Raw genomic sequence first — 23847 nt, 5'->3', positions numbered from 1 at the left:
GTGAACGGGGCCTCATTTGGATCTGAGATCTGGTTTCACATACCAGCTATTCTCTTTTCTCAGAGGAAAGTATTTTGTGAGTTTACCAGTATCCAGCAAGTACCTCTGTGGTGACTCTCATACTAAGCACAATGTAATTCATGTTTCTTTTGCAGATCCTGACTCTCGATAACAAACTTCAAAGCTTACAGCAGGTAAGTAAATGGGAAGCAAACTAGAGATCAGAAAAGAAAATCTCAGACCCAAGTAAATAAAGTGAGGTTTCAATGATTAAACAGCTAAATTATTTCTTTCCTCTCATGCATTCCTCAGGAAAACTTTTTTTGGTAACAGAAGGTAAAAAAAAGCACCAAGATTTGTGGAGGAGGTGATATGCTTTCTTACAAAATATGAGCTGTGTAGGAGACTGCATTTCTTATCAGAAAAACAGTTGTGCATTCAAGAACAGCAAGTAGATACCAAGGAGAAGTAAACTTTTCCTTTGCTGGTCTGTCAAGATAAAGACCAGAAACTCAAACTGGATTTTTATTGTACTGGAACTAACTAAGTTTCAGCTGTCACCTGCTTCTCCACTGAACTTGTGACAAGCCTCACCTACAAGTGCCAGTAAAAACAATTGTCAGATGAAATACCCATGGAATCAAAAAGACAAGATAACCTTCCATCTAGACTCCCAGTCTGCTGCTGAAGAACAGTCTCTATTAATATTTAATTTTTACAAGTCTTTTCTCATACTAGTGCTTGGCCATTCTGTCTATGAGCAATCACAGCATCATTGTTTTGTACAGGGATAAGTGAAATAGCTCAAAACATTTACAAATCAACCTTGATGAAAAAAAATTGGAGAGCAATTTAAGAAGGAATTTGGGGGAAGAGAAAAAAGAAGGTTTGTCTTGAAAATTGATGCTTATGGGACACCAGCTAAGCAGAAACTTCATTTTCTACTTTTTCCTGGCATTTCAGGACATCCAGAGGAGAGCCTGCAGTAGTAACCCCTGTAAGAACTCAGGGACATGTGTGAACTCACTGGATGGTTTCTTTTGCCTCTGTCCCAGCGACTGGCAGGTGAGTCTTTAGCCTCAACTGCAGAGTGTGTGTTTCAGCTGTCAGTCTGCATCTAGCTCAGGGTGACTGCCATGCAGCACAGCACTTCGGGCTGCTCAGGGCAGAGTGAGGCACACTGAGCAGCAGAGCAGCAGTATCACTCATTGGTTGTTTGCTTCTCAACAATACCAATATATATGTGTAAAAAAAGAAGCCCAAAGCATTGGGCCAGACCCTGCACTGTTACATGCAGGCAGTGGCCCATGAAGTCAGTGATTCTTGGCAGTTCCCACAGCAGAGAATTAGTCTGGATTTTGCTGAGCACTGAACTGGACTGCATGCCTTGCTGTTGACCTTACACAAGGATAGAGAGAGGCTGGGGGAAGGGATGGATATTTATTCAGTCTTAAACAAGTAACACAAACTGGGGGTGTAACTAATCAGTGCCATTCTGAATTTTTTAAATCCAGAGACTAGAAAATACTTTAATGGTGGTATTATGTGCACCAGAGATGGAAATGTTATATCTTCTTCTCAAAGGATTTAAATTTAAAAGTTATCCCAGCAAGATTTGGGTCAAAATTTATGGGCTTTCTGATAGAAACTGTTTACAAGAAAATTTTCTGAGCCTTTTTCTAGTTGGAAAGTGAGGAGTTGGCAAAAATGTGCTTTTCATATGCTTTCTACATCTGAGATATTTTATCCCCATCTGACTGATAGCAAGGGTCACAGAAACAAAGCTGAAAAATAAAGTTTTGTTATTGTGTTTCATGAGAGAATCTGTGTCGATAACAGCCCATGGTTTGTATATCTTTGAAAACTATATTAAACATTGGGTCCATGGTTTGCTTCATTTTTCAGTTATTTGGAAAATAAACTGGTTTTCCATTTCATCTTAGGGCCCCCTGTGCTCAGAGGATGTTAATGAATGCCAGATTTTTGCTGGAACAGCATTAAGCTGCCAGAATGGAGCCACTTGTGTGAACACGCCAGGCAGCTACAGGTAACTTCTCAAAACTAGCCAAAAATATCCCGTGTAGAATACTCTGCTATTTTGGTACCCCATATCATGCCTGCAGCACAAGTTCTAGAATTAAGTCTGTTTAATATCTGTGCACTATAACCCCTTGCAATCTGGGAACAAGTAAAACCCTTACTGCACTGTACTCTGAGCCCACTCCAGACACACAAAGGCCTCCAAAGCCATTGCCTGCACCAGAGGAGCAGCAGGAACCAGATCCATCCCACAGCCATATCAGGGAAAAGGCTGCAAATTGAGGGCTGGCTCCAGTGACCCAGCCCCCTGTTGTAGGTGCAGCTGCTTTAGTGGAAATGTCCTGCACCATGGGGTGTAGCTGGGGCAGTGAGAGGCCCATGCTGAGCTGTAACCAGCACTCACCAACATGCCCACAGAGCACAGCCACCTTACCCTCCCTCTGCTATCACCTACCCCTTGAGATCAAAGGGAGATGAAGGAGCTGATCACCCTTGATCACTGGCATTCCCAGCACACTCATTTGGTCAGAGCAGGGTGCTAATAACATCAAGATAATGGGTCCAATCCCCATGCAGCCCATTCACTAAGGCTTGGACTTGATGGTCCTTGTGGGTGCCTTCAGGCTCAGAATATTCTGTGAAATCAGAAACAGTTCTGTGAAATGCCTTCATCCCCTCCAAAAACAAAGGCACTGCTGAGACAGCAGCAGAGCAAGGAATGCACAGTGCTGCCAGGCAGAAAGGAAGCAAAGTGCTGTCTGCAACCAGGGGGGTGCCTGGGCTGCCTGTGTGCTGGGCCCCACACACATCAGGCTTCTGGAGCATATTCTTCTCTGGCTGTGCCCAGCTCCTTAGGAAACATGCTCTTGCTTACAGGGCAAGCCAGCCTGAACATTTTGTGTCTCATTCTCCAAAATGTCAAATTATCTGCTAAATAAATAACTCTCACATATAATACAAAGCTACCCCTGTGCAATGGGAACACACACGCTGGAGAGCATGCCACAGTTTTCTGCAAAGTATTTTGTCTCCTGCTTCAGCATAGAAATCTTAGCCCCCACAAATATTTGCTTGATGTAACACTGGTTTATAGTGCTTTGTCAGTTCTTGGAAGAACCTCAAACAAAGGAAGTTCTCCTGTAGTGCTCCTCATGCTTCAGCATTAACACATAGTCTGCTGAGGTGTCACTGCTGTGTGATACTTCCTGTAAGCTTTAATTTTAAAATTTTTATTATAATTTAATTTTATTTTAAGGGATGTTCTAGCTTGTCTGCAACAGATATTTGTCAAGGAAAGAACAAAGCAATCTGCCTTTATTTGTTTCTTATTGTGCTTAGAGAGGTACAGGTGTGTGACTAAATTAAGGTTTAAGGACTGCTGTTCTTGCAAGCATTGTCATTGTGTTAATACAGTCATGATTCCCCAGGTTCTTCCTTGGTGTACTGCTTGCCCTCCTTAGTACTTGCTGAATCAGTGCTTCATGGAGTGAACTAAGACCTCTTCATAAGTCATTGAAACCTTAATATTACTGCTTTTGCATTACACACTCAGGATTATTACATAGTCCTTTCCCAAGTCCATTGTACTATCTTTAGTCTACCTTATTGTCTTATTTCTGAGTGCTCCCCAAATGCTAAATCCATCCCCAGGCAGAACATGACATCTCTTTTCAGCAACTGTGAGGACATTGCAGCTAAGGGTTCTGGGGCTCAACAACCCAGGTCACCCCACTAATGCTCTAGCATAGTTATATACACCATTGTGGACTGCAGGGAAAGAAAGTGGTAATATCTGACTTTCCAAAGCCTGAAGAGATAGTACCAGGTGATTGGAAATACTGGATTAGGAACCATGAATTGGAGCATAATGCAGTCTTCACCCCTTGTTCATATTCTTTATCTGCATGGTCTTCCTGTAACTCAGGAAGGTGAAATATGAGGGAAAAGAGCAGGTATCCAGAAACATCTTCCTCAATCAGAATCCTAAGGGAACATTGTATCAGTTGGAAGAAAGGATGTGAAAGTCCCTAAGTCTATCAGACTTCTGTGTCACAACCAAAATAACAGGGGCCTCATCACAACATGCCATGAGTCATGTGGTGGAACCACGGCAGTGCCAAGCAGCAGTGCATCACGCTTTGGCTGCAGTGCCTTGCAGTGTGACCTACTTCTGGAAGCTCTTCTCTGAGAAACTTCAGAGGGGTAGCAGATTAATCTTTGCCAGAGTCGACAGGAGACAGTGCCATTGTTCTCCTCCTTTAGAGATGGTCACATTACCTTGTTGTGTCCTTTGAAGATGAGCATGAAGCTCTGATTGTACTTTAGACATATAAAAGTCATCTGGTTCCCTGACCTGTTGCTTCTGTGCTTGCCAGGCTGAGCTGCTGCACTGATGGGAAGGTGCTGTTCTGCTTGCTGTCTCTTACAATAATGAACACGCTGTCTTGCGCTGCAGACTGCAGTTAAGCATTAAGCTGTTGTGGGATTTTGAAGCCTAAGTTCATGTGGGTTGCTTGTCCTGGGTGCACTCCTTAGTTACCTGCAATTGGCTTATCAAACTGCAATTTCAGCTGAGCATGTGACACGGTGGAAGGGACAGCAGCAGCTTATTTTATGTAAATTGCTTCAAGGTCCAGGTCAGCTGCACTGGAATACCCTGATTCCAATTCTGCAGAGAAATGCTTTTACAGAGCACTTTTCATTAGGCAGCTTAAAAGCAATCCAAGAAGGGTGTGTACCTGCCATATGTCTCTGCAAGCTGCAACATTGCAGCACATAACTTGAATCCAAATAAGAGTCTCACTGTCATTTTATTGAGAAGCTAGTGGTCTGACAGGAGGTTTTCTGTACATTTATATCTGTTTCAGCTGTATTTCAGAGCCTCACATTTTGTCTATGTGGAAATAAAGAGCCAGAGAAAAGGGAAATATTATCTGATGGCTTAGAAGTTCCCAATTTCAGTTCCACCACATATGTATAATGCTGTAACTAACTCTGCCCTATAAATGACCATGTGATGCATGTGGCAGCTTTCAAACCAGATCCTCCCAGTAGAATGCCTTATTTCAACCCACTGCTTTGTTCCTCCTACCCCACCAACTCCAAATGCCACCTCTTGCCCACCACACATCCCTAAAAGCTGCTGAGACAGTAGCTGTCCATTGTTGTGATGTGGGGGTGAAAGTACCCCATCTCTAGGTCAGGCCAGACATGGCATTTCTGCACATGGCATCATACGATGGTCATAACTGCAAAAGGAAATTTAGGTGCTCTTTGACTGAAATGGGGTTTCCATGCTCATGTTCTATTTAAGTCTTATGTTAGACTTTCCTTTTTTTTTAAATTTTTTTTTTAATTAGTGCTTATGAATGTAACAAAAGGCTGTAGATTCTTCCGTAGGGCCAGACAGTCATGAATATGCACAAGTCTTAAATGATTCTTGAGTCTCTGCTGAACAGGAGATTTGCCTCTCTGCATGATTATTAGCAGGATTGTCATAACAGGTAAATAGATGTATTTTGTAAGGAACACCCCATAAAGTGGAGAATGGAAATGAACAATCTTTAACAGCAGTAGAAAGACAAAGTTTTGATTTTTCTTTCCACTTTCACTATTAGCTGCTCCTGTACTCCAGAAACCTATGGGCGTCACTGTGCCTCGAAGTATGATGACTGCCAGGAAGGATCTGAGAGACTCTGTGAGCATGGCCTCTGTGTAGATGAAGAAAGGGATCAGCCCAACAGGGTAAGGAACAATGCATAAACCTCAACATACGGCACAGCATGAATAAACAGCAAATTCTGCTGAGCATCACAAAACTGCATAGCACAAACTGCTGCTGAAATCAACAAGAAAGGCCACTGCACAACATAGCAGCCTCTCTGTCGTGCCAAGCGTGGCAGAAAGAATCAGAAATGTCTTATGTCTTGTTAGAGGTACTTGTCACAGTATTAGATCTACTACTGCATCTGTAGGGAGTTGGGAATAATTTTTTTCTAATTTGAAGTCTTATTTGAAAATATAATACTGTTCATTATTTTGGGAGTTCTAAGTTGCTAGAGTATTTTACTGCTTAAATGACTGAGAAGGACAAACATCATGAATCTTATTTTTCCTGGGAAAAGTGGCACACTAGTGGCACATTAGTGCCAGAGGCCTGGAAGCTGCCAGGGCTGCATGGTGACTGTGTGGCTGCTGCTCCTCTTTGGTGCTCCTCAGTGTCAGTGGGATGTGAGCTCTGACTCCAGGCCCAGTCTTTCCAAGCATCTGCAGTGGATGGATGCTAGCGCACACTTGAGTGCTCTTCTGGAGCGAGCCAGCTCATTCCATTTGGGAGAGAATCTGGGTACAGGGTGTTCACTCCAAAGGGACAGATGGACCATGCCAGCTTTGGCTCTTTCCACTCAGAGCAGCCCTCCAAAACCACCCAGCCAAGCTTGTGCTCCTTAATGCTCCGGTACACCCACGCACCATTCCAGTCACAGCACATATTTTTTGTGGTTTGCTATAAAATAATTTCTTTCCTTAATTTTTAGAAGTTTCAAAACTCATCATTTATTTTCTGCCCACATTTTTCAAAACAGTTCAGTGTTGGCTTAACAGTGTCTGCTCCTGTGACAATCAACAATAAAGCTCCCATTAGCTTTAATTGGACTAAAGCTAGATAAATGCTGAAATCTGGCCATTAGTAAAGTTTACTAGAGAGAAAACTATTTTCCTAAAAGAAAACATGTATTTGCATTTTAATGTCAGTGCTGCACATTGCCTAGACTACTGAATAATTTGATTAAAAGAAAAGAGCCAAGATGATTTCAGGTTGCTTACAATGATCTCTTTGCCCTGGTTAAAAAGCAAGTTGATGACTTTTAATTATGGTTATGTACAGCTCATAATTGATCTTATTTTCTCTGGGAGCTTTGGGGTAAATTACAGTTTTCTTTTATGAACATAATGAATGAGCCTGAGTTGCTTCCATAATCTGAAGAAGTAAATTCAGAGGAAGAAATAGACTGAGAAAACTACTGAAGCAACTTACAAAACAAAACATACAAGCCATGTAATGCTCTGAAATCTTTCTTGCTATACTTTCAAAGTCATTTTATGAAATTAACTCCTCCTGCCTTTTTCTTGACTATTGCAAATGCCTTAAACATGCAATGTGATGTTTTCTGTGGCAGCCCAAGTACCACTGTCTCTGTGATGCTGGCTGGATGTCCCCTCCTGGCAGCCCTGCCTGCAGTGCTGATATAGATGAATGCAGCCTCCCTAATCCTCCGTGTTCACAGGATCCACTTGTGCAGTGCTACAACACTTTAGGCTCCTACAGATGTGGTTCCTGCCCCACAGGTATCTTGTCCTTCCAGGCTCTCAGGCTGGATGGGGTGGCAGAGGTACTATTGCCTGAGTATCATAAGCACAGACACAGGATGCAGATGAGCGTAACTCCATTAAATGCTTTGGTCTGTGTTCTAGAGAATAAATGCGGGTTGTGTTTTATATAGGTAACACAGGCAGTGGAGTCTAATGCATGATTTATCTCATCCTAAACTGATCATTTAAATAAGTCTCATGTCCACAGGTACATTCATGTCCATCATGTCCTGTCACCTTCACATAATGTCTGCAGTACTTTCATAGCTGTATGTTTCCTGCCCTAAGGCAATATAAAAATCTGATTGCTCCCTCAGACCATATAACCTATGATTACTCTTCCTGAGCTGGGCAGGTGGTGTCTGTAGAAGAAGTTTTTAAAATATTTTACTGAAGTTGCAATGAAGATTTGCTGCAAAATATACATATATGCACTAGACCAGAACAGCATCTTCTTTAGGTAAAAGTGTGTTTGAATCTGAAATATCCAGAATACAGTTAAAACAAAACATTCCTTTACTCACATCTCCACACTGTTGTGTTTGAAATCTAATTTTCAGACCAGTATTAATTTTAATCAGTTATGAGGAAGACAGGTCTACTCTTGTGCTAATGAAGTGCAATTCAGTTGTACTCTATGAAAATATTTGGTCAAAGAAGAAACCAAAAAGGCCAGGCATTTTCTTTCTGATGTCTTTTCTGCGCTACTTTTTAGGCTGGCAAGGAAATGGCTACACTTGCCAAGACATTGATGAATGTGCAAGTAATAATGGAGGCTGCTCAACTGCACCGATGGTCCAATGCATCAACACAGTTGGATCATTTCGCTGTGGGCTCTGTCCACCAGGTAAAATGGATTTCTTGCTGATAATACTATGGAAGGGCTTAAAAGATGAAAATTCAACACATACAAGCCTGTTTTGGTGTAGATTTAAGAAGCTGGAAATTGGTTTTATAGAAATATCACATACACAATACTGTAATACAGAATGCAGAGTCCGAGTATATTCAAATTGCTTCAGCTATTAATGAACATTGTATAGAGTATGCCTCTAAAGAGGATCCTCTGAAATGGGTTTCTCTTGTACTAGGTAGCTGTTTTCAGTGTTATAGTCTGGATTTGGTGAAGTACTTCCTTTACAAGATCATTAATGGGAAACAGGGATTGCGTAATTATGGTAGTAATTTCATTGTCTGTATTAATTGAAGGAGTGTCCTGTGTGCCATAAATCACAGACTGTATTGTCTGCAGTAAAAAAAAGCCTTGATAATTGTCACGCTCTGAATGCTGTCTGAGGAGGCAGTGTTTCCACTGCAATACAGCTCAAGCAGTGGAAGTTGCAACTTAGGTCTTTATAATTTATGCTTTATGATTTAAAATGCTTTCTGAAATATATGGGGTCAATACTAGAAATATAGCAGGAAAAAGTCTTTCTAATTGACTTTTTGATTGCTATTTAGGTAATGAAGGGTCCCAATTACTGAGTGCTGAAGGGATACCACCATGCTGGAAATGTGGCCTCAGACAAGTTTTGGTGATGTCAGCTCTGGCCATAAGGAGTTGAGCTGCAGGGCTTTGGTTCTCCTGAATGTCCTGAGAGAATCTGGGTGTTGTGTTTGAGATCCAAGGGCTGTTCTGGTGTGCAGGAGGAAAAAGTCTGGATGTGGTTTGGGCTGACTGGGTGCAGATGTGCAGGGAGGGCAACACATGGTGGCTGAGAGACATGGGCTTCTATGGCCTCACTGACTTTACCTATATTTGATATACATTAATATATCTTTTTTTTCTGCAACTATGGAAGGATTTATTTACAGTTAGAATCCATCCCTGCATGAAGGAGCCACAATAAATATGCCAGTTTTACTTCAGCAGCTATGTCAATTCTTTCTTTTTAACTGCAGAAGACTATGATTTTACACCATGAATTAATGTTTTGCTCACCAGTTGATTGTTTTGCTGTCAATTCACAAAGAAAATGGTTTGTTACAGACTAACTGAGATTTACCTCTGAACAGGTTATGAGGGAGATGGACAAACATGTACCCAGGTTGATATCTGCTCAATAAATAATGGAGGGTGCCATCCTTTGGCTACTTGTACCTCAGCTCCAGGTATGATGCTTTCTTAAAGACTGTAAGGTAATATCAGCATGAATCTCAAGGAGGACCTGGTTAGGATAAATCCACTTTATACAAACATATCTACACTGCAGCCCCTTCACCACAGTCAGCTTTGCCTCATGCAAAAGATTTTACTGGCAGGTTAGCTAAAGCCAGCAGACTTTTTCACAAACACTGAAAGAAGTAGACTTAGGCTCCACCAAAAAGAAGTCTTTATGCTAAAACTGTGGAGATGTTCACCATTTCTCTTTCATGCAGTTTTCCAAATATACAGCTGCTTTTAATATCCCCCTTCCAATAAATACCCTTCAACTACCCCACCACTTCCCATGAAGGAGACCTTGAACTCTCAGGTACCCATAGCAAAACAACACTAGGGCTCTTTCCATGTTCAAACTGGGCACTGACCAGGGAAGGTGTCAAAAGGTCAAGGAAGTTAGAATTACATTAAGATTCTCCTTCAAAATGTCAAGGACATTTACAGACATTAGTATTGTCATTGTAACAGAATTATGTTCTATATCTTGTCTTATCTCCCAAGGGCCCATGCCATTTTGTTCCTGCACATCTGGGTTCACTGGGAGTGGATATGGGCCGAATGGGTGCTCTCCTCTCAGTGATATCTGTCAGCTGCAAAACCCTTGTGTCAACGGGCAGTGCTTGGTAAGTGCTGGGCTCCTCACACACAGTGACAGCGCTGTGTAGTTATAACCAGCCAGGGAGCCTTGGTGAGACTGAAGGCTGAGTGCAGACATACTGCTGGGAATGAGGCAAAGTTATTGGGGACTGCAAGGTCAAAGGATATACCTGAGGAAAGCAAAGTGAGTTTCAGGGCACACAAGCCATTGCTTTGTGTGTGAAGTAGAGGTAGCAATCTTGGCACTCACCAATGGCATGAGAAATTGTGTTTGGTAGCCCGTGCTAGCCAATGGAATGCTGATGGGAGAGAACTGCTCTTGGTGGCACAAGAAAGTAATTTACCAGCATGGATCATGGAGGAATTACCCATGATAACAGAACCAGTACCTCTGCTGACCTTCAGACTGTTAATATCCAGCAGAGTTAGTTATGAGTTCCTAGTCTGATCTTGTGAGAGCACTCCTGGAGTCTCAGGCTGTTTATATGAGCATGGAAAGGGTGTTTCAAAGGAATTGGTTGCACTGATGGTAACCAAGTCTTTTGGACCTGAACTGATTGGTGGTATGAATTCATTCTCATGCACTGCGAACATTTGATTTAACCTCATGGACCCTATGAAGGCTTTTATGGCTTCCTGAGTGAGGTGTGCTGTGTCCTGGAAAGCCCATTCTGCAGACCTGGGGTTTTTCTTGTGGAGGATATTTATGATGGTGATTTTGCTGAAATATTCACAAATGCTAATTCTTTTATTCCAGTAGAGTTTTTTTTCCCCATTTATCCCCATTAGGCTGCAGATGTCCTCATTTTGGTTGTCCCTGGAGGCACAGGGAAAATGAGAGATAAGATATGGATTTAGAAGTGTTAGGTTAACAGCTGGATTTGGTGATCTTGAGGGTCTTTCCAAAGCTAAATGTTTCTATGATTCCTTGGTCTATTCCCTCTTGCTTTTTCAATTTTCTGTGTGAAATGTGATGGTCCTCTCACACTCCACTTCTTACCAGCATTCCTTGCTCTGTTAAAAGCTATGACATCTTCCCCTAAATATATTCTCACATACAACAATGGGCAATACTACAAGCTAGTACCTGAAGATAATAACATAGATATTTAAGTAATGTGATTACCTAGGCATCTAATAAAATAGAGAAACTGCAGAGCTATATTTGGCCAGCATAATGACAGAGGAAATAAAATTTTTCAATTAAATATCAGACAATGCAGATCAGAAAACACCTTCTAAAATGACATTCAGAGCCCTAAATACACATCAAAACCCTTTTCCATCATACTGAAAATCTCTTTGGGACACAAAGGACATGAATAGATAACAGAAAAGCAAATAGAGAATGCAATACACTGTCATCAAAGATGGGATTGTAACTGGTACCTGGGACCATGTTCTGCTTTACCTTTAAAGATTGTGCCTATAAAACAAGAGATAGAAGGTAAGAGAACATACGAAATTAAAACAGTTACAGATATGGAAAGACTTGATGATATGGAGAAGTAGTATGGGTTGCAACAATGGAAATGGAAAAGAGACATATAGAATAAGGAAAAAAGCTGAAAAGGTGAAATTTTTCCCCTTTAACATTCCTCGGGATGAAAATGAAAGTTAACAGCCCACATAGCTGCAGCACAGACTTCCTGGAGAAAGGTCTTGTGAGAAATTACTTATACACCAGTTATCTTGCCTTGCTATTTATAAGGTTTAGGTAATATGATTGACTTGATTCTAGCATGATCAAACAGTTTTCTGAATAGCTAGAAGTGTACGGATTTTGATTTTTAAGAAAGTAATTTGAAAGAGCCCTGCTAAGAAATAATTTAATAGAAAAATCCAAAAAGATAGATAATCTAATTAGGCTTTATGTTTATTTTGGTATTCACCAGTAACCATCAAGGCCAAAAAATTCAAAGGTTTTATTTCTTTACTCCAATATTTCCTCATAAAATAAGTGTAAACATCAGTCTTTCTGCTGACTCCATTGATTTCTTTAGGTGATTCATGCTCATTGTTTTATTTGATTTCTTTATATCTGTAGGCAATGACCTCTGGCTATTTCTGCCTGTGCAATGCAGGCTGGACAGGCCCTAATTGTACAGAGAACATCGATGAATGTATCAGCAACCCGTGTCAGAATGGGGGCACCTGCACCGATGGGGTCAATGGCTACTCCTGCGAGTGCACCAGTGCCTGGACAGGACCACAGTGCCAGACTGCCCAGCAAGGTACAGCTGAACTCCTCCCCCTCCTGCCCTCCTGGGAAATGGGACAGCGGGCTTCAGCGAGTAGATGCTTGGTGCCATTATCATGTGAATAAGAATGGAGTTATGATGTGAAAAACAGCCCTGTGTTTGGTGGATTAGAGGTCCCAACCCAAATTCCCTCCAAGTCAGAGTTTTCCATGAGCTTTGTTTATCGCTGTTTTGTTTAGCAGTAGGAATGCAACAATGAAAAGTTGATCTGCAGGCCCACTGGCCTTGGCTAGATGCCAGACATCCTGAAATCAGATCTCTGTTCCCGAGAAAGTTGTCTGGAAAGCTGGTTGGAAAGAGGATCCAGTATAAGGAGAACAAAAGAATATATTGATGTTTCTTTTTTGTGCATATTATTTCATCTGTTATGAAGTGAAAGGTCCTGATATCCTTAGTCAAGAGGAAAAGCCAGAAGAGGTTTTCAAACAGAAATGTAATGAAAGAAATGTTAGGTATGAAAATGGGGGAATCTCAGTTTTATACCAACTTCAAAGTTTTCCCTTTTCCTCCTAATATAATTTCTTCCGTTTGTTTGAGAACTTTTTTTTTCCATTAATTTTAATTAATCAAGGTCAGGATAGCATTCCAGTGGGTCCAGTGTCCCTGTGCCAACAGTGGCGCATTTTTATTGTACATTGCTAAGAAGAAAGCAAATTACATTTTAATGTAATACAGTATGTAAAAGTTCCACTGAACACCTGTGAAATCCACCCTGTTTTAGAACTATTTTAGGCTTTTTTCTATTTTCCTGAAGTATCTAACTAGTAATGTTTTATCATGATTAATTATTAATATTTTATTATTAAGTCCACAGGGGGGAAAATTTCTTTTTAGCCATTTATAATGAAGGGATAGAAACCCAGATTTTATGTAGTAAGGAATCATACTGTACCACCCGTTCTTTTAGTTTTTAATCAAGGAAAAAATAATGCATTTTCTTATATGGTCATTTTGAATCGGGTTGAAAAAGGGTGAGATGTTTTAGATAGACATTTGAGATAAAATTATATTCTTTTTACCCCTTCTTGAAACAAAAGAGTTTGGTGAGAATTAGCTATTTCTTTAGAATCAGTTCAATGTTAAACTACGGGTGCTTGGTGCACATTGTAGCTATATTTGCATATATATTGTATTTTGGCTGCTTTACAGACATATTTTTCTGTAGCTGTTTGGAGTTCTCAGTTCCCAGTCATTGAATGGTTCAGTGAGAGAAGAGACCATGGTGTATCATGAGAGGGATTATCAGGCCCAGAAATCTGACCAAAAAGAATAAACAGAACAATAAAACCTCCTGAGGATATCTTCTATGGTGTAGCACTTCTGAGAAAGACAACCTGACATCATGTTAACTTCAAAATGCAAAATGTTATTTCATTGAAGGGGAAAATCTAGAGATTCAATCTGGAGCTATCCTTCTGGAAGCAAAGCAGTTTATGGACGCTATCATGAGACAGAATCAATATCTTTTGGCAGTATCCACATGTTCCAACTGACATTCTTTGTTCTTTTTCCAATAACTATTTTTTCTTTCAGGGAATTTATGCTTTTCTGAGATATCATTCCACTTGAGAGGAAGTCCTAAAGATCCTTTTATAGAAGTATTTTTCAACATTGTTTTAAATGTTTAAGAGGAAAAAGCTATGCAAAAAAAAAAAAAAAAAGTTTTGTTTTAGTCTGTAGAGTAATAGCACAAAATCTGTTTAATTTTCTCTCTCTTTTTGCAGTTTGTGGAGGATACCTCTCAGGCTTGAGTGGGACTTTCAGTTACCCTAACAACCCAAACAGCCAGTGGTACAACAGTGGGGTCAGCTGTGCTTGGGTTATTCAAACTACTCCCAACAAGGTAAAGTAGACTTCAGGTTAAAGAAACCCTCAGTCTGTAGGACCCCTCGGCTTATCAGAGCAAACATGACTGTTGTCATGCTACATGTTCCTATGTTGTGATCCAATCCCCTCAGAATAAATAGTTTTTCAAAAGGATATATTTTAGATCCTTACAAGCCTTCAGGTTCCGTAGCCTAATGATTTGCTTTTTCCAAGCTTTTCCTAAGCAGCTGAGAGTTATAGTTTATTAACCTACTCCAGCTACAATGTTCTACATTGATTTAGAAGGTGATCTGAGAATGGATGGATGAGAAAAGCTCTGCTCTGGTGGGCTCCATGGGTAGCTCCTGAGCTAAGTGAGTTGGTCAGAGCCTGGTGCTGACAACACCAAGGCTGTGGCGTTGATCCCCACACGGCCAACTCTTCACTTATGAAGTTGACTCGATGATCCTTCTGGGTCCCTTCCAGCTCAGACTGTTCTGTGATTCTGTGACCCCAAAACAATTTCATGTTTCTGATATCTGAATACAGAAATGTAGAATGCTTAATTCATATTGTCAATGCCTTTGTGTAATAACAGCATCTGATTTTTTTAAAAGGATTGATTTTTAATGTTGCACATAAATGTATATTCTGATTCTGATCTGCAACTAACAATGCCACTTGTGATATAAATAACCACGACAAAATGTGCTACTCCATAATTTAGCATTAAATTTCTTACCTGGGATCTAAATATTTGATGTATTTTTGACATTTTGCGGAATGAAGTAATTTTATAAACCAGTGCTTAACAGTGGTTTATACAGCATTACACACACACACACATATATATATGTGTATGTATGTATGTATGTGACATGTCCTCAGCCTTAAGCTAGGGACCACTACTGTCTTCAGCAGAGCATATTACAGCATACCAGTGAAGAATCTGAATGTCACTAAGTATGTCACTAAGTATCCAGAATGGGATTTAGAAACACTGATTTTACTTGTGCAAAACAAAATCATTGAACATTTTAACTCCCATTACAACCCTTTGAACCATAGTAAGGGTGAAAAATACTAATTATCTGATGAAAAAAACTTCCAAGGGAAACCTGGAATAAAGTATATTATGCTGTGTTTCAAGCTTTTCACGTGGCTTGACATTTACACATATATATATTTTGCACATTTAACACACACAGGCAAATGGTCTCAATTATTAGTTTATAGAAGTAATGCTCTTTCCAGAAAATGTCACTGACTAAATTCTTATCTGTCTATCTTCTTTCTTTCCTTTTGACCCTTAAGATTCTTTGATATTCTTTTCTGTCCTGGAAATGACATAAAAGCTCATAGATTCTCACAGTTGCATAGCTGCTCTATAAAGTTTATGTATAGATAGTGTCTCAGAATGGAGAAAAGAGGTATTTTGTTTTCTCTCTTCTATTAGATTCTGCGTGTTACTTTCCCATTCTTCCAACTAGAGACAAGTAATCAGTGTAACTCTGAATTCCTTCAAATCCATGATGGGCCTTCAGTATCAATGCATATGCTCGGAAAATACTGTGGCTTCCCGGGTCCTACAGAGCTTCTCAGTTCCCACAACTCTCTGTATTTTTGGTTGTACTCAAACCACACCATTACTGGAGGTTTTACTGTTCATTGGGAATCTCAGGATCCTGGTAAGTTGAAGAAATGCAAAGCATCTTCATGGTTTTAGAGTAAAATGAATTACTTATTTCCTTTGATTAGGAAACTATAGGAACAGAAGGACAGTATTTTTCAAGAGAGTGAGGCCGAAATATATATCACTTGAAGATACTTTCAAACTCTAGCTCTAGGCCTCTGCGTGAATAGCTTTCTGCTGTTTTTTAAGGTTGCTTTACACCTCCTGTGAGGAATCCCCCAAAGAGCATGTGTTTCTGGGGAGAACATTCATTTAGTCAGTTCTCTTTTGTCACAGAAATATCTGGTACTTCGAGCAAGCAAGTTAATGGTTTGTTCTGCCACTGACAATTTACAACAGCCTAAGTGTTCCAAACATGAGAGATTATAGGGAACTGGATTTTAAAGAATGTGTGAGGTTTTTGGTGTGATTTGTTGTACATTTCTGCCTGAATTCTTGGTAATGCTAATTGGGTGATTGTTCCAGATGGTCTGGCAATGCATTCCCAGAGATAAATTTCAAATCATCACAAATAACATTAAGATCACTTCAGTGTTCTGTGTATTATCTAGAAACAAAATAGTGCATTGGGTTGTGTCTTGAATGAACCATAAAGTAAAAAATGCCATTCCCTTATTTCTAGAAATATTTCTTGAAGTGCTTTTAATATGATTTTTGGTGGGGTTTTTTCTTTCAATTGCCATTATTAGATCGATAATTACTAATTGACAAATATTGAATTAATACTTTGAGTACTGAAAAGTGAATGCAGATATTTTGGAGGAAAAAATAGCGCTAACAAAAAAAAAAAAAAACAAAAACCAAAACCAAAGAGAGCAGTTTAGATGAGATTAAGCTAGCTGTTTCCTTTTTTTTTTTTTTTTTTTAATGGAAATTCTTTCGGGAAAGGAAAAAAAAACCCAAAAACCAAAACCAAAGAGAGCATTTTAGATGAGATTAAGCTAGCTATTTCCTTTTTTTTTTTTTTTAATGGAACTACTCTCGTGATAGGATAAAAAATGGAGACTATTTACAAAGTACAGAAATCCAGATTAATTTTGTAAATCCAATCCAAACACAGTGCTTCTAATTATTCTTCTTAAGGCATGTTCATCATGATTGGGTAACAATCTTTCTTTTACTGTGCAAATCAGGAAATATTTGGAGTTCAGCTTTTAAAATTGCAGCATTAACTGCAAAATTTAAAGGAAGAAGAAACTTGCTGGTTTGTTTGGCTTGGTCTTTGCTTTTTAATTTATTCTGACCCCAAAGTGGTAGGTAGTTTTGACACTACAGGACAGTTCATCTTCTGACACGACATGTGGTGATAAATACTCTGTTGTTCTCTGTCTCTTTCTGTTAGAATGTGGTGGTGAGCTGACAGGTACTTATGGCTCGATAAGCTCTCCAGGATATCCTGGTAATTATCCTGTAAACAGAAATTGTTTCTGGACCATCTCAACCAGTCCTGGCCTCCTCATTACATTTGCTTTTGGCACATTGAGCCTGGAACACCATGACAGCTGCAATTATGACTATTTAGAGGTAAAGTGTAATTGTGAATTATGACAACATTTTGTGGATATGTTATTGCAAAACAAGATATTTTGAAACTTTTGTATGTACAGAAGGGGACTCTTTGAAAATTTAACCCTAGGTTGAAAAGCTCTTTTTTATTTACATATTCCAGCCATCCATGCACAATCAGAGACAATAGGACAGAAAGGGGACAAGAACCTGCTTCACTGAAGTCGGTGGAAGTCCTGTGAAAAAAAGGATGGGATTCAGGCCAAATACTTGATGGGAAGCTTTCACTTTCTTACAAAGTTCAGTCTCCAAACTCCTTGTTAAATGTCAACCCACAGAGAATACATGAGCCTGTGGGAAACTATCCAGGAAAGGGATCTAAGACTAATAGAATCATATCGTAGCTTACACAGCCATCCACAACTTGATGTATGAGCTTAGGGCTTTTTGTTGAGTGTGACATAATGCTTACAGAATTCAGCAATACCTTCTCATGGAAATGAGAACCCAGTTTGGAACAGCATGTTGTGTGCAATGCAGAACATGATTTCAAGAAAGCAGTTCAACAGTAGATCTCCTGACACTTTCCCTTTCACAAAACCCTCGATGACTCCTGGTAGCAGCATCACAGCTATGCTGGTGAATCTGTTTCTTGGTTACTCTGTGTTTGGAGGAAATTTCCTATGAGCTTTCCCTCCACCCACCATCCATAATACCTCTGGGGCCTCAGAGATAACTTAAGAAGTGTTGGTATTGTTCACAACTGGCACACATACAATAATCCTAAATGTTGATCTGTCATTCTGTCTAGATTCGAGATGGTCTTCTTCCACAAGACCCTGTCCTTGGTAGATACTGTAGCACTGGATCTCCACCCCCACTCCAAACCACTGGTCCATATGCATTTATTCACTTTCACTCTGATGACTCAATTACTGATAAAGGCTTTCATATTGTGTACACAACATCTCCTGGTAAGTAAAATACTCAGGATTAAAAGTCGGTAAAATACTCCTCCTGGTAGCAGCATCACAGCTATGCTGGTGAATCTGTTTCTTGGTTACTCTGTGTTTGGAGGAAATTTCCTATGAGCTTTCCCTCCACCCACCATCCATAATACCTCTGGGGCCTCAGAGATAACTTAAGAAGTGTTGGTATTGTTCACAACTGGCACACATACAATAATCCTAAATGTTGATCTGTCATTCTGTCTAGATTCGAGATGGTCTTCTTCCACAAGACCCTGTCCTTGGTAGATACTGTAGCACTGGATCTCCACCCCCACTCCAAACCACTGGTCCATATGCATTTATTCACTTTCACTCTGATGACTCAATTACTGATAAAGGCTTTCATATTGTGTACACAACATCTCCTGGTAAGTAAAATACTCAGGATTAAAAGTTGGTAAAATAGTATTAAAAGTCTCTGAGATAGAGATAACATATGAATAGATGTAATTAACACTTGCTCTTCAATAATATAGTAATTCTTTTTGATTTGCAGACATTGTACAGAAGCAGTCTCAGAAGGAGTTACTCTATTTAATAATCTCTCTATTTGTTTTCTTCTTCTTAATATAGCAGATCCAAGCTGTGGAGGAAATTTCACAGAGAGTGAAGGAGTTATCACATCTCCTTTCTGGCCAAACCCTTATATCAACAACCGTCAATGTGTTTACATTATCCGACAGCCAGGGGATGAAAAAATATTCCTCAACTTCACCCATATGGAGCTGGAGAGTCATAATGATTGTTCAGCAAATTATATAGAGGTGATTTCCTTAATCAGTTGATATGAGAGTTTGATTGTATGTGTGTACAAGAGCATGTATAACTTCTGTCCCAAGGACCACTGCAGAAATAGGTGTTAATTAAACAACTATACGAATTTACTAGGGTCCAAAAATCACAGGGGCTGAAAGAGCAGGATGGTGCATTTGGAGGGAAGCAAAGATTAAGAGAATGAGAAAATCTGTCTAGCTTAACATTAATTGTTAATAGTCTGTACATGATTAAGGGGGAGTTTGATATCCATTTGGTAAATGAATGCCAACTGCAAGAAAAAACAAATATTAATGCCATAGCTGCTATAGAGCATTTTCTGGAGTCAAAGTGTTATCTGGAAGATTTTGATCTGACACTGAAAGGAAACACACCATATAAATATTTATACACATATTCCTAGGGAAAGTGGTTGAAAGTTCGTGGAGGTATTTACAAGATGTGTAGAAGTGGCACTTAGGGACATGATTTAGTGGTGGGCTTGGCCAAGCTCGGTTTGCAGTTGGACTCTAAGATTTAGAAGTCCTTTCCAATCTTAATGATTCTATGATTCTATATACATATATAAAGCTGGGAGTTTATTGTTGCCATAACTGAAATCTTACAAGTCCAATTCAAGAATTGTTCTTAGTCTCAATCTAACTGGCAAAGAAAACAAAATGGTACAGTTGGAATGTTTCTGTATGAAAAGTGTAATAATAATGCAATACTAATGTCAGTACTTAGTGCGATCCACTTGAGGTGATTTTTACTTCTAGCTCTCTCTTCTCTGGTTTGCAATGTTGTGTTACATACAAATTTACAGCTGTAGGGTGCCTTTTAAGTACATGAGTACGTGAAAACCATGGTATTAACTTTCTTTTCTACCCCTAAGCCCAGTTTTGTCCAGCTCTGGTCTGCCCTGCTGGAGCTGGCCACAGGTGAGGGCTGGTGCAGGCCAGGGCAGTGCCTGTCCCAGCGCCATGGCCAGGGAGCAGGACAGCCCTGGGCCACGGGCACCTGCTGGGCTGGGCAGGGACAGGATGGGGCAGAGGCAGGCCAGGATGTGAGCCACAGGGGAGAACCTGGCTCAGCAGAGCCCGTGGCCAGGCAGGGCCGGGCTGTGGGGAGACGGAGACTGACCAGGCTGCAGGTTTGCTGGCAGGGACTGAGCCCTGTGGGGCTGACATGGCTCCTGGACGGTGGCAGGTGCAGGGCCCTGGTGGAGGCAAGGCTGGCCCCAGTGAGTCATGGTGGTGCCCTCAGAGCCTGACAAGCTCTCAGTGTTGATGGCCTCTGTCCCTTCTATCACGGCATCCCTGCTCTCTGTGTCGTGCCCCGACTCGCCATGTCTCAAGGCCTCTGCTGTCGTACCCAGCCTGTATTTCTCTGTACAGTCACAAACACCTCATCCCACGTGGGATGGCTGCTGGGTACTGCTGCCTGTATAAAACTGTGCCTGTGCTGTGCAGAGCTAAACGGAAGAAAACAAGCTGGGCACAGTCAGTGGTTGATTTGCGAAGGTGCTGCCGCAGCTGAAGCAGGTGGGAGCCGTCCCTGCGGCCCCAGAGCAGGGTCTAGCACTGCCAGCCATGCAGCTCAGTGGCTGCCCAGGTTGGGTTTTGTATTTAATCTCTTCTTGACCAGTGAGGAACAGGCCCCTCTGAGCTCTATGCTGTTGGTCTATTTTTAAAAGATGTTATTGTGTTGTCATCGTTCCCTTCTCTCCTCCTGTAATTCAAAGACCTAGGTTGGAATGAAGTGTAATTAGTTTCTGAAATGAGAGGGGAAGTGTGTTTAATGAAAACAGACAGCTTTTGTTTGTTTGGCCTGCTACTCGTCTTGCCTAATTGCTGGCAAAACAGCAGCTAAATTCACAGCAGCCACAAAAACAAAACCATTTCTGTTGAACACCATCGGTTTGTATTAGTTCAGCAAGGCATTTACCTCACTGTTTTCTGATCAGTCACAAGCCCTTCAGTTTCCATGTGCTTCTGCCCTCCTCTTCTTCCTGCCCCCTCACTCTGTGGCTCAGCCCAGAGCAGAGAAATCAGACCGACATTTTCTGGCTGGGACAGTCAGTAAAACCGTACTCTGTACCGTGCTCAGTTATTAAGGCCTGATTTTTTCATGTGTTCTTTTATAAAATACTCTCCCACTGGTTCATCTAGGGAAACAACTTTTGGGTGTTTAAGTTACTTTAAAAGTTACTCTCCAACAACTCTTTTTTCACTTTGAGGTGCGGATTATTCCATTCCCTGGCTAAATCAGGAAATCTGTAGAGTTTGCACAGGGACCAGACACAGCTCAGAGCACTTGCTCAGGGAGGGATGTTTAGTTGCTTATTAAGGAAGGCATCTGCAATAAGAAAATAGAGACAATAAAACTTATTTGAGAAAAACTGTGACGTGATGATGCAGAGGTAAGATGCTAGTCAAGGCAGTCCCTTTTCCATGCTGTCCTTCTAGCTGGCAATAGGAGACATTACTCACATACATGGTTTAGAGAACCTATTATTTTTATCACTACTCAGTTGACTATATAAACAAAAAATGTAAGGAGAATCAGCTCAAGAAAAACATGTGAACTCCTATGAATTACCACTCTGGAAGTTTTCACTGCTTTACAAAGATTTACTAAATATTTTGGAATATTTATTTCTGATTTATTTCTGACAGATTCTGATGTCAGCTGCTCTGCCATAAATCCAGAATAATTCTGTCACCTTAAACTCAAATTCCAGGGAAATTGGAAATATCTGTTAGTGAGAAAGCCATCTCACCAGCTATAGACTGCAAAGCTGGGCAAGCGGGCCAGCCACTGCCAGTTCACCAGGGCACTCATGAGGGTTCCTTTCACCTTCTCTCCCAGCCCATGGATAAATACAGCTGAGGAAGAAAGAATTAGTGATGAGAGGGGACCTGAAATCTCAATGTCCCTGGTTTGCCAGTGAACTCACTGGAATGATTTTTTGTCTTTGACAGCATGTAGATGCATTTAAAAGCAGTTCCATCTACATGAACTACCACCACTTTTACAGCAGAAAAGAGGCATTTTGTGTTGGGGAGAATCTTTGGGACAACAATTGCATTTTTTTGCTTGAGCAGAGAGCAGAGGATCCATCTTTTGGACCTCAGGTTGTTGTTGCCCATTTGAAATGAGATGGGCACCTCAGAGATATACCAGGGTTCTGCCTGGATCCCTGGATGTAGGTATTCTTACTCATGGAATATGGATCCAGGGTCTGAAGTCTTGAGGTACTTTCCCATCTACTCCCCTTGATAATCAGGATTTATAATCAACTTTAAGGGAAATATATAAGATACATTTCTCCTTTGATTAGCAAATTGACTGAAGTCAGTAGAAAGGCAGGGCAGAAGGTAAAAGCTGGATTCTGTGATGTAGACTCATTGCCATTATCATTCATCAAACCCTTCAGCTAAAAGAGTGAAAAGATGTCAGTGTCCCTCTTTACTGCTTTAGGAACTTGGAGTTGCATCTCCTGTTAGTGAGCTGTCTGCCTGCATCGATATATGGATGCAGATGCTTGTTCTGGAGAAGTGCCATTGAAAAATTACTGGAAACTTCATGGCCAGAGCAAGAAAATAAAAAATACCATTTTTTTTCCCCATCAGATATTAGTGCTGGCAAAAATTTCACAGCTATCACTGGTGAGCACCCTACCTGTCTCTTTCATCCTAAAGGTGTCACTTTTGCAAACACAAGCCCAAATAGTGCTAAAACCATGGTTCATAGAGAAGATCATTTAATCCTAATGTCCTGTGGCAGCAGCATGTGTTAATGTCTTCTGTGCTGATCATCAGATTGTTCCTTTGAGCTCTCATAAGTCCTGTGCTTGTGCCAGTTACAGTGATGGCTCTTTGCCCCTCTCATAAATATGTAAAACAGCTACTCCTTTTGTTATGTGGCAGCTCTTGGGAGATTATAGTTTTATCTGGATATCAGATCCTTGTGCTTTTACGATCTAACACTTTCCTTTTTATAATGACTAGGTTCGAGATGGTGACAGTGAGATGTCTCCTCTTATTAGAAAAATCTGTCATAATACACTCATGTCTGCAATCACTTCTACCAGCAATGGTCTCTGGATCAAATTCAAATCTGATGCTTCTGTGCAGAGAACTAGCTTCAGGGCTATTTATCAAGTTGGTAAGTGGAACTGGTCATTTGCACAGTGAACTTCCCTGTAATTTGGACACTTTCAGTCATTTCCATGATATAGTATTCATATAATAGGTTGAAGACAAACTTCAAAAGAAAGGAATGAACAGAACAGAGTCAATTTATTTATTTAAAAAGATGTCTGCAGTGGGTTTGCTGTAGGCACTCCTAGCATGCTTGGAAACAGGCCCTTTGTTGCTTCTGACCTTGAGATTACCTCAGATGGTTAGAGCATGGTGCGGGTTGTGGGTTTGATCCTCATGTGGGTCATTCATTTAAGAGCTGGACTCAATAACCCTTGTGGATCCCTTCCAACACAGAATATTCTGTGATATGATAATAATGATTCTGTGATTTGATACTAATGATTTATCACTTGATGCTGACATACCAAAGATGTTATAGCTTCAATTCTGCCTAAATCTTTTTACTTTCATTTTGCCTGTCTTTAAGTTCTTAACCACCAAC

General features: G+C 40.5%; 1 protein-coding gene across 1 annotated transcript in view; it reads left to right on the top strand.

Annotated features, from left to right (window-relative positions):
• The window catches only part of CUBN (cubilin), a 143639-nt gene that overhangs the window by 1773 nt on the left and 118019 nt on the right, over window positions 1-23847 (top strand). The window contains exons 4-18 of the mRNA XM_041408539.1: window positions 156-194; window positions 964-1065; window positions 1944-2047; window positions 5658-5784; window positions 7218-7386; window positions 8126-8257; window positions 9427-9522; window positions 10073-10194; window positions 12216-12402; window positions 14154-14272; window positions 15692-15923; window positions 17271-17452; window positions 18246-18408; window positions 19018-19208; window positions 23211-23367. Coding sequence (XP_041264473.1) covers window positions 156-194; window positions 964-1065; window positions 1944-2047; window positions 5658-5784; window positions 7218-7386; window positions 8126-8257; window positions 9427-9522; window positions 10073-10194; window positions 12216-12402; window positions 14154-14272; window positions 15692-15923; window positions 17271-17452; window positions 18246-18408; window positions 19018-19208; window positions 23211-23367 — 2122 coding nt within the window. The remainder of the gene's footprint in view (window positions 1-155; window positions 195-963; window positions 1066-1943; window positions 2048-5657; window positions 5785-7217; window positions 7387-8125; window positions 8258-9426; window positions 9523-10072; window positions 10195-12215; window positions 12403-14153; window positions 14273-15691; window positions 15924-17270; window positions 17453-18245; window positions 18409-19017; window positions 19209-23210; window positions 23368-23847) is intronic.

Source organism: Onychostruthus taczanowskii, unplaced genomic scaffold (genome assembly GCF_017590055.1).
Source record: "Onychostruthus taczanowskii isolate IOZ18803 unplaced genomic scaffold, ASM1759005v1 scaffold3, whole genome shotgun sequence".
NCBI classification, from domain to species: Eukaryota; Metazoa; Chordata; class Aves; order Passeriformes; family Passeridae; genus Onychostruthus; species Onychostruthus taczanowskii.
This window is presented reverse-complemented; position numbering and strand designations above follow the sequence as displayed.